Source organism: Acanthamoeba castellanii, assembly GCF_000313135.1.
Source record: "Acanthamoeba castellanii str. Neff unplaced genomic scaffold scf7180000084703, whole genome shotgun sequence".
Lineage (NCBI taxonomy): Eukaryota > Discosea > Longamoebia > Acanthamoebidae > Acanthamoeba > Acanthamoeba castellanii.
The window spans coordinates 67,505-77,152 of NW_004457477.1; the positions used below are offsets into that span (position 1 = coordinate 67,505).

General features: G+C 57.9%; 7 protein-coding genes across 7 annotated transcripts in view; 2 read left to right on the forward strand and 5 right to left on the reverse strand.

The window, feature by feature from the left end:
• Window positions 1-200: 200 nt before the first annotated feature.
• Window positions 201-1,182, forward strand: ACA1_137760 (Mesenchymal stem cell protein DSCD75 family protein; the record flags this gene model as incomplete). Its single annotated transcript, XM_004340374.1, has 6 exons — window positions 201-220; window positions 291-351; window positions 422-556; window positions 671-748; window positions 880-960; window positions 1,075-1,182. 6 exons carry the CDS (start codon window positions 201-203, stop codon window positions 1,180-1,182), a joined length of 483 nt encoding a protein of 160 aa, XP_004340422.1.
• A 170-nt stretch (window positions 1,183-1,352) lies between these two features.
• On the reverse strand, window positions 1,353-2,881 carry ACA1_137770 (uncharacterized protein; the record flags this gene model as incomplete). Its single annotated transcript, XM_004340375.1, has 5 exons — window positions 1,353-1,627; window positions 1,732-1,869; window positions 1,956-2,066; window positions 2,171-2,461; window positions 2,548-2,881. 5 exons carry the CDS (start codon window positions 2,879-2,881, stop codon window positions 1,353-1,355), a joined length of 1,149 nt encoding a protein of 382 aa, XP_004340423.1.
• A 121-nt stretch (window positions 2,882-3,002) lies between these two features.
• Window positions 3,003-3,657, reverse strand: ACA1_137780 (uncharacterized protein; the record flags this gene model as incomplete). The annotated part of the gene is made up of 2 exons (XM_004340376.1): window positions 3,003-3,114; window positions 3,197-3,657. 2 exons carry the CDS (start codon window positions 3,655-3,657, stop codon window positions 3,003-3,005), a joined length of 573 nt encoding a protein of 190 aa, XP_004340424.1.
• Window positions 3,658-4,651: 994 nt separating this feature from the next.
• Window positions 4,652-5,364, reverse strand: ACA1_137790 (IBR domain containing protein; the record flags this gene model as incomplete). Its single annotated transcript, XM_004340377.1, has 4 exons — window positions 4,652-4,677; window positions 4,798-4,913; window positions 4,980-5,171; window positions 5,252-5,364. 4 exons carry the CDS (start codon window positions 5,362-5,364, stop codon window positions 4,652-4,654), a joined length of 447 nt encoding a protein of 148 aa, XP_004340425.1.
• A 192-nt stretch (window positions 5,365-5,556) lies between these two features.
• On the reverse strand, window positions 5,557-6,252 carry ACA1_137800 (uncharacterized protein; the record flags this gene model as incomplete). The annotated part of the gene is made up of 3 exons (XM_004340378.1): window positions 5,557-5,784; window positions 5,880-6,089; window positions 6,181-6,252. The coding sequence occupies 3 exons, from the start codon at window positions 6,250-6,252 to the stop codon at window positions 5,557-5,559; spliced, it is 510 nt and encodes a 169-aa protein (XP_004340426.1).
• A 136-nt stretch (window positions 6,253-6,388) lies between these two features.
• Window positions 6,389-8,987, reverse strand: ACA1_137810 (pentatricopeptide repeat domain containing protein; the record flags this gene model as incomplete). The annotated part of the gene is made up of 8 exons (XM_004340379.1): window positions 6,389-6,599; window positions 6,697-6,830; window positions 6,957-7,011; window positions 7,119-7,997; window positions 8,126-8,355; window positions 8,466-8,631; window positions 8,752-8,836; window positions 8,897-8,987. 8 exons carry the CDS (start codon window positions 8,985-8,987, stop codon window positions 6,389-6,391), a joined length of 1,851 nt encoding a protein of 616 aa, XP_004340427.1.
• A 385-nt stretch (window positions 8,988-9,372) lies between these two features.
• The window catches only part of ACA1_137820 (elongation factor Tu GTP binding domain containing protein), a gene marked incomplete at both ends in the record, with an annotated part of 848 nt that continues 572 nt past the window's right edge, over window positions 9,373-9,648 (forward strand). Inside the window, one exon of the mRNA XM_004340380.1 lies at window positions 9,373-9,623. Within this exon, the coding sequence (XP_004340428.1) occupies window positions 9,373-9,623 (251 nt within the window). The remainder of the gene's footprint in view (window positions 9,624-9,648) is intronic.

Below are 9,648 nucleotides of genomic sequence, written 5' to 3' on the forward strand. Positions count from 1 at the left end.
GCGAGTGTTGTGGATTTTGGTGTCATCTCGATGGAAGAAGCCCCGGTCCGTTTTCGAGGAGGCTCAAATCGCTGACATCGTGCTCCCCTCGTACTGTTAGCCCCTCAATTTAATCTACAATTTGGTTCTCCCTCGTGATTGTTGTGGCTCATGGCTTTCTCACCACTTTGATCAAATCACTTAGGGACATTGACTACCTCATGCACATGAACAACGCCAGGTTCGCACCCTATTCCAGTTCATTTGATTCAAATGTGATTAACCGCGATTGGAAAACGGTGATTTTACAGATATCTGCGCCATCTGGACTATGGAAGGACCGATTTCTGGATCCGCAACGGGGTCTACAAGGTTCGACCGTTTATCATTCAATTTGATTAATTGATTGGAAATTATAGTATATTATTTTACTTTACTGCAGGTGAGCCGTCAGTTGACGAACGAGAAGACGGGGAAGAAGGGGTGCCCGGTCGTGCTGGCCTCCATCACCACCCGCTTCCGCCGCGAGTTGCGCCTCTTCCAGACCTTCTCCGTTCGCACCAAGCTTCTGTGCTGGGTACCCATGCCCACCATCTGTTGACCGCCTTCACCGGCTGTGAGTTGAGCCCTGGGTCATTACATACACTGGCTCGCCTGGTTCGTTAACCGGTGTATGTAATGATGTGTGCAGGACGACAAGGCGTTCTACGTCGAGCAGCAGTTCGTGAGCAAGGGCTTCGTGCACTGCATCGCCCTCATCAAGCAAGTCGTACGCAGCGCCTCTCTCTCTCTCTCTCACGCACGCACGCACGCACGCACACACACACACACACACACACGACGCGCACGTCGGCGATGCCCGAACAGTACCCTCACACTTGCCGCTGGTGGTCGTTGCAGGTGGTGGGCACGTCGCCCGCGAAGGTGCTGGCGGCGTTGGGCCACGACGGCATCGTCTCCCCTCCCATGCCCTCTGGAGTGGTACGCCCGCCCCTCGATTGGCCTTTGTTCATTGCCCCTGCCCTCTACACACGACACACACGACACACACACACACACACATAACGCACACGACACACCGCCGCACAACAACAGAAATCGTGGGTGGAGTACGACTCGTGGTCGAGCCAGGAGATCCTCAACACAGCCTCCGAGGAAGCTGCCGCCTCCTCCAAGACCAAGAAGACCAAGAAATACGAATAATTAACTTTTGCTCTCATCAACAATCATCATCGTCGTCGTCATGTTCTTCTCTTTCGTTGTTTGCGATCTTCTCTTCGTCTCTCCTCTTCGCCAAGAAGAGGAACAACACTCTAGCCTCTTCTCTCACTCTCTCACTCTCGTGTCTATATCACAGTCGGGCGGTGTCACGTTCACATGCTCTTGTCGCCGAACGTGCGCGGGAAGCGCTCGCGCTCCTGCACGCGCAGCTCGCGCTTCTTGGCGAGCTCGTCCGAGAGCCGCGTCAGGCAGCGGCCCACGTCGGCCTCGACGAGTCGGGCGCGCTCGGCCTCCTTCCGCCTCTCCTCCCTCTCGGCCGCCAGCGCCTCACGCAGTTCGTTGACCAGGAGCTCGTGCTTGGTTTCCGCCTCCGACTGGCGAGCCTGCTGCGCGGCCTCCAACTCTTGGCGCAGCGCCTCGCACTTGGCTGCAACCAAAAGTGTGAGTTCGTGCGGGTGCGTTGTTGTTGTAGTTGTGTGTGTGTGTGTGTGTGTGCGCGCGCGCGCGCAGCAACTCAGAAGAAACACGTACCGGACAGTTGTGCCAGCTCGAGCTCGTGCTTCTGCTGGCCCTGGTCAAGGAGGGTGGCGATCTCGCGCTGTGCGGTGAAGGCCTCCTGCTCGGCCTGCTTGGCGAGCTCGAGCTCCTGCTGCAGTGTTTCGACCTTGCCTGTACAACCAACACGCACCGCAACATCCGTGAGTCGGTGTGGCAAAGGAAACGAGGCTGGAGATGCATCGGCTGAGGCTCTGTACCGGTCCACAGCGCTTCCTTCTCTTGTAGGGTCGTGGCGTGTGATCGAGCCTGCTCCTCCAGGCACTCCTGCCCCTCAATCTCCATTTGCTCTCGCAGCCTGTCGAACTTAGCTGCAGAGGACGGCGCGCGACGGGCAACCACATACACAATCGATGAGCGTCGGGTTTTGAGCTCAATACACCCACACGGAGAGGTGAAGCGGGCAAAGACTTACCAGACCACTCGGCCTCTCGCTCAGAAGTTCTCTTCTCGTACTCGACCTGCATCTCGCGCATTTGATCTTCAAAGTTGGACTGAGTCTGCGCCCGGTTGGCCCGCTCCTGCTCCTCCATTTGCCGCAGACTGGCCAACGCCTGGGCTAACTCCTCTTGCAGCCGTGCCGTCTCGGCGTCGTGCTTTTCCTGCTGTGCCGACAGCAGCGAAGCCGCCTCCTCCTGGGCGCACCGCGCCGATAGCTCCTGCTGCTCCACCTCTTCCAACCGTCGTTCCATGTCGACCTGCACGGCTGTATGCACATAGGTGGAGAGCACGACAAAGAACAGGTTTAGCGGTCGCGTCATGGGAGATGGAAATCAGAGGCGGCCGCAGTACCGTTCCAGTCTGCCTCGAGCAATTGCAGGCTCTGCAAAAACTCTGCTTCGCACTTCTCTCTTATCTGTCGGGCTGCTTCCTGTGAGAGCTCATCGCTCGAGGGAGGCGGAAGCTGAGGGGCCTCCGGCTGGACGTCGGGCGCGGCCACTTGTTGCTGCTGCTCGTGCGCCTGACGCTGCTCCTCGCTCAGCTGCAGCTTGACTCTGGTTTCGCCCAGCTCGTGGCAGAGCTTGTTGATGGTGTCTTCGTACTTCTCGCGCTGGCTGCTGAGGAGCGCGGCCATATCAAACTGCGCCTTCATCGCGGCTTCCTGGTCCTGCTTGGCGGCCTCCATCTGCTTCTGGAGCTCCTCGGCTTTCACTGTAAACGCAGAAACGGTCGAGTGTTCATGAGAAGGAGCGTATGAGTTTTGTCTTCTTCAAAGACGAAGCTTGCAAGCTTGAGGTCTGGACAGACTACGTACAGTTCCAGGCATCTTCAGCCTCCTTGTTCTTGCGTGCAAACTCGTCCTCCAGCGTTTTGGCCCTTTCCTCGAAGCCGGCCTGCTCGATCAGGCTGCTTAGAGATCTGTCGTCGCAGGACAGGGAGATGCTCGTTCAGATCTTTTCCTCAAGTTATAGAGAGGTTGCTGCGATCGTCGACAACGTACCCACTCGGAACAGGCAGGTTCTCCTTGTTCTCGATTATGGAGATCTTGTTGATGCCCTGTGGCGTCTGAGCCGGCAGAGAGAGCTTCGGCGGACCGGGCCGCAGGCGATCGAGAGGCTTAGCGCGTCCGGCGACCGCCGATTGCGCCACCCCAGCACCAGCCGCACCAGGAATCTTCGCGATGCGTGCTTGGGTCTGCGGCGTCTTGCCGGTGTCTCGCATCTTGGATTGAAGGGGAGTTTTGAGATTGACCTTGCCGAGTCCATTCGAGGATTCTTCTATCATGTTTGTCTTGTTGCCCAGAGGAGTACGCAGGGTGTCGCGCACCGTGCTAACCCTCTTCTTTGCAGCCGCGTCGCCCAGGCGCGCAATGCGAGCTGGGGGCAGTTTCACATCCTTTGTCGAGGAGATGGAATCCTCCCTCTTCCGCTTAGATGGCGTCGAGGCAATGGGCGCTGACATCTTTACTCTTCCTTCAAGATTGAGACAACGTTCGCAACGAACTCTGCCGGCGGAGTTGGAACCAACTCCCGCCAAAAAAAAGGCGCCAAGTTGTTTCTTGTCGACGATTAGACGAAGCCAGAGGCATCACTGTCGGATCCAGCCCTACTGCGCATAGAGCACCGCTTCCCATCCGAACAGCGAAGTAAAGCTGCGCCAGGCGGTGCTAGTACTGGGTGCTCGTGACAGGATGATCGTCGGCCACAAAAGAACAAAAACGCACGAACGTCCGTCGCACGGACCATCATTGACTGACGGATACGGCCACACTGCGCAGAAAGCACCGCTTCCCATCCGAACAGCGAAGTTAAGCTGCGCCAGGCGGTGTTAGTACTGGGGTGGGCGACCACCCGGGAATCCACCGTGCCGTATCCTTTTTGTTTGCTTCCAGGGCGAAAAGTGACGCGAACACGTCGGTCCGCAATCGTTCTTCGCATGTCCGACTAGTGGGGCATGGATACAGGAAGGCGAAGCGAGACAGAGATCATGTTAGGGTCGTTTGCCCTGGGCAACCTGGTTAAGCCTCGATCGTGTGTACAGCGGCGCGTCGGACCACAAGAACGGTTGACGACACTTGATGCTGGCGAAGCAGAGCAACGAAAAGCAGGATGTGGCGTGAGAGTGTGCAAGGTGCATTATTCGCGAAGAAAGAAGAAGTGCGAATGAGTGAATAGTGAAGGGGGTGGAGAGGCACCAATGCATGTGGTTGCACCCAAGGTTCTTCTCAATCAGCGTCCAGCAGCGGGGACAGTGTCGCACGTCCTTTTTCCGCGCCCACTTGTTGAGGTCTTGCTTCTCTCTGTGTGGACGAGACCGTGAATCAGAATTATCGCTCGGCGCGTGTGACGTACCGTCCAAACTGTTTTGTGTATGAGCGATGGCGTACTCTTTGGTGAGCCCTCGGCCAGGCCGGACCACGGGCTCACGCTTAAGCCGCCTCCTTTCCGCAGCCGTTTCACAGGTGATCTTTGGCTTGTGGCCCTGCTCATCACCCACATTCGATCAGCCAAAACCACACCACGATCGACACACTCCGCAAACTCAACACACGGCACACGACACACATGACACGCACACGACACACGACACACTAGCAAGCACGCACGGAGCGACAAGTCTTGCAAAAGGTGAAGCGGCAAAGCGGGTTGACGCATTGAATGAACTTGGCATCGGCATCGTTGGCCTCGACTCCGCCGCCACAGCCCTTCGGACACCACCTGCAGCGGCCGCCCCACAGGTCAGTCCACTGAATGAAGTTGCACGCGTCACGCCCCTATGCGTACGTCATGTTGGGTATGTGGTCGAGCGCCTTGTTGAGAATGAAGGTGTCGAACTCGTTGAGCAGCTCCGCGCTGACGCAGTGCTGAATGTCCCAATAGCCCAGCACGTGGGTGCACTTGAACGCGGGGCAGCGAATGCCATAGACGTCATCGCCGCTCAACGCCGCGGTCGGCGCAGCTTGGACTGTGGCCGCCCTGCGCGCCAAGCAACCTTAAGCAAGCGTTGCCTGGTAATGTGCGTGTCGTGTGTGCCGTGTGTCGTGTGTGTGTCGTACGGGCGTGGAGGCCCAAGAATGTCAAATTCGTATCCGATATCGCTCGGAGCGATGGGGTCGGGCGGGGCTGCGATCGATCGCTCCTTGATCTTGATAGTCAGGTAGCTCGTCATACAATCGGCACAGAACCCGTGCCCACAGCCTTGGATCTGCACTCCCAAATTTTTAACGCATCAGGCATCGGCCCATCCACGCCACACGCCACACGCCACACACAACATACCAGAAATACTTCGTGGTAAGGGTACTCCTCCATGCAGATCTGGCAGTCGTACCGGTCGCCTTCGTGTTTGTCGGCGATCGGCTCAGCCCGAGTCCTGTTCTCTCCTGCCTCCCGTTCTTCTTCCTTTTCTTTTTCTTCTTGCTCTGCGTTTCGCTGCTGCTCGCCGCCGCCGCGTTCCTGGAGCTCGAGCTCGCGGAGCGCGGCCTGGAGCGAGGCCTCCTCGTCCTCCTGCTGCAGCCGGAGCGCCAGCGACTCGTCTTGGGCCATGCGCATCGCCTCCTCTTCCTCCTCGTCGCTCTTTCTCCTTCGCCTTCCCGTCTGCTCCGCCCGTTCCTGCGTGTGCGTGTGTGCGTGTGCGTGTTTGATGACCAGAGCTCATGGCACTTGCAAGTGGTGCTACGGTACCTGGTCGGGGGCAGCAGCGGCGGTGCTGTTGGTGTTGTCCGTGGTGGTGGTGGTGGTGATGGTGGGAGTGCTGGGCTGCTGTGGAGACGTCAGCTCAGGTTCGTTCAGGAGGAGCAGCACGGCCTGTTCCTGGTCGCCGTTGGCCCGCTTCACCGCGGCAGCGATTTGCTTCAGGGGCAAGTCGGGGAGCAGCTCCGAAATGGACAAACACTGCACACGACACAACCCTTTCGTTCAACCACAGTCCTGCTCGCGGCTGCAAAGTGTAGCTACGGAGGATTGGGGGGGGGGACAAGTGTACGATGGCTTCCCAGAGTCGGTTCCGTTCACGCAGGCGTGCCCGCGCCGCAGGGTCCGCCCGTGTCGGTTCCATCTTCTTCTTCTGTGCGCACAGTGGGTTGTTCTTCCTTCTTTTTCCTCTTCTCTTTTCTCTTCATAATTTCGGTGAACAAGACCACCCCAGACATTTCTCAGACTTCTGTGGCAGAGGAAGAGCTTGTAGCGGGGCGCTATGTGTGGTGGGGCTCGTCGGGGTTGAGCCCGAAGTCGGCCAGGAGCTGCTTGGTGCGGGCGTAGACGGGGATCTTCTTGGCCCGCATCACCCGCCATACGCGCTCGGCTTGCCACACGTCGGCCAGCTGGTCGCAGATGGTCAGCAGCTGGCTGTACACGAACTGCGGCTTGTACAACTGCGACAGCTCCTCCGCGAGACGGAACGCCCTGTGTCGCCCATCTTAAGACATTGCGTTCCACAACGCACACGCACACGCACACGCACACGCACACGCACACAACAAGGGAATAGCGCTCGACGTACGTATCGGTCTTGTTGTTCGTAAGAGTGGCGCGCAGCAGGAAGCAGATCACGTTCCACGGCAGACGGATCTGGTCCGCTTTGATGTCCTCCCACAGCGCGCACGCCTTCTCCACGTTGCCGTGCTTCTCGCAAAACTAAGAGGACCGGTCGTCACAAGAACCAACAACAAGGGTGAGAAGAGCAGGACGCGGCTGCACAGCTGCGCCGATCATCGATTGATTGGCGTGCGGGCCGGAGGAGTGGGGAGAAGGCTGCATTACCCGCAAGAGAGTCGCGTACGTGGCGACAGTGGGCATGACCTGATCGCGGCGCATACTGTCCACACATATCACCGACAGTGACCGGTCGATTAGTCGCGTGTGCCGCGTGTGCCGCGTGTGCTGTGTCGGCCGGCAGGAAGGGAAGACGGAGGATAAACGTACTCGGCGTAGGCTCCGAAGCATCTTTCCGCGTCGCCACTCGCGGCGTGTGCGTCGATAATCAGCGTGAACGTCGTGGCAGGGTCGCTCTCGACTCCTTCGGCCTGCATGTCCTGCAATGTTCTCTGTATCCCGTCGTACGGCTCTTCAACTCCCGGTTCGCCGGCGTCGGCGGACGAACCACCCTCGTACCTGCTACCGTCATCGCATTCTTCTCCTTCTCCTTCGTCTTCTCCGTCTTCGTCACCTTGTCGTGGTTGTGGCTCCGCGTAGTCGATGTCGCTGTCCGTGGAGCGGGCCTTCAACTGCTTGACGTAGTAGTTCAGCAGCGGCACGTAGGTGACGTTGTCGGGTCGCAGGCGATACGCCTTCATCAGCCGCTTGAGCCGCCAGGCGAGTTCGATTTCGGTCCGCTTGCCCTTCGTGCACCAGGCGATCAGCGCGTTGAACGTCTTCGTCGACGGCGTGAGGCCGTGCTCCCTTCGCAGGAAACGGAGCACCAGCTTCACCCGCTCCAGCTTCTTCGACACCGCGTCACTGGCGTGACCGGCCTCGCGCTCGCTGACGCTTGATGTCGCTCCGCTCTCCGTGTCGCTTTCCGCCGGCGGCGTAGTCGCGACTGTGGCCGAGGCCTCGCCGTGCTGCTCCACCCACGCATCCCACTCTTTGTTTTCCCTCAGCGTGCTCTTCATGATGTAGTCGAGCGTAAACCTGTTGGGCCGCACTCGATGCTGCTTTCGCATCGAGTCGATGAGCTCCCAGGTGCGCTCCACCTGGCCCGCGGCCAGGAACGCGTCGACGAATCCCGCCATCACGATGAAGTTCGGCACCACGCGGTCCTCCTCCATCAGCCCGAGGAGCTCTTCGGCGGCCTTCGGGTTGCTGCGACGCCCCAGAGAGCCCAAGAAAGCAACGGATAAGATATGTTAATATAAAATAATAGTAATAATAGTAATAGAAATGCAGATGAACAATAAACAACAATTAAATAAAGAAAATAGTGGCAGTACCGCTTGAGTGCGCAGATGTGCGCCATCGTCGAGTAGGTCCACTCGTTGGGTTGCACCTTCTCCTCGCGCATCCGCCGGAAGACGAGCCAGGCCTTGTCGGCATTCCGGTCCTTCTTGAGCAGGTTGATGAAGGAGGTGTACGTCACCGTGTCCGGGTAGATTCCTCTCTTGCGCATCCGGTCCAGCAGGTTGATCCCCGCCGTATTGACCAGAACCGGCTTGTACCGCACCTGATGAGGCCAACGGAGGCCACTGTGAGACCGCGGTGCTCGGCCACCGATGCATCACACAGGACGCGTGTGCACGTGGGTGGTGGAAATGGGTTAAAGGAAGGTTGCACCTTGGTGAGTATGTGCATGAGGTGGTTGTACTCCAGTAGGTTGTTCGTATCGACCTTGTTCATAAGCATGATCAGATCGGTCTCGCAGCTTTTGTCTTGCGCGGCCTGGACCATCTTGAACGCCCGCACGAACCGCTGATACGAAACCGCGTTCAGCTTGTTCAATCTGGGAGCGAGATAGAAGAAGAGGAGGACGCGGCGGCATGCCTGTCAGGCCGACAAATCCACCTCGGCAGCCAACACACTGCCGTCAACGAGCACTGAGCTGATGGCGGCCAACACGTACTTTTGTAGTTCTGCCTGCGCGCTCATGGTCTCGCTGTTCGCGACACCCGCTGCCGTTGTTGCTGGTTCGGCCGTGAACAAGTCAGCTGCATAGATTGCTTGTTGCGTAAGGGAAATCGTCTGTACGTACTGCCAAAGGGGCGTACTGGTGGCCGGAGGGAATGGCGCGAATGCACAGCTGTAGGAGAGGAATGCGTTGCTAAGATCGGCAGTGATCGCGGAAAGATGAAGCTGCATCGTCCGCTCAACGAGCATGCTGATCTAGTGCAGCTGGCCCCGAATTGAGTGACCGCCGATGGCCGGACGGGGCGCAATTGCCAGGCCGCCCTCATCGCTCCTCCGATCGATCGAGCCAAAAATGTATACTTTTCTCTTCTCATTTCTTTTTTTGCCCTTCGGAAAAGAGAGCGACATGTCGGGCGTTGGGGAGTGGAGAAATTTCCAGGACTGAACGACAGCCAGACGACCAGTACGAATTCACCGAAACGCTGGGAAATAACCGTATTATTTCTGGCTTTTTTCCCAGTACGGAGGGTACATAAGCGGAGGGGCGGTGATCCGGCTTTTTTTCTTTGCTTCCGAGGAGTAGCAAGACTATTTTACATACCACCGCACCACAACCATGGGTAAGGAGAAGACTCACATCAACCTGGTCGTGATCGGTCACGTCGATGCCGGTAAGTCCACCACTACTGGCCACTTGATCTACAAGTGCGGTGGTATCGACAAGCGAACCATCGAGAAGTTCGAGGCTGAGGCCAAGGAGATGGGCAAGGGCTCGTTCAAGTACGCCTGGGTGCTCGACAAGCTGAAGGCCGAGCGTGAGCGTGGTATCACCATCGATATCGCTCTCTGGAAGTTCGAGACTGCCAAGTACTACTTCACCATCATCGATGCC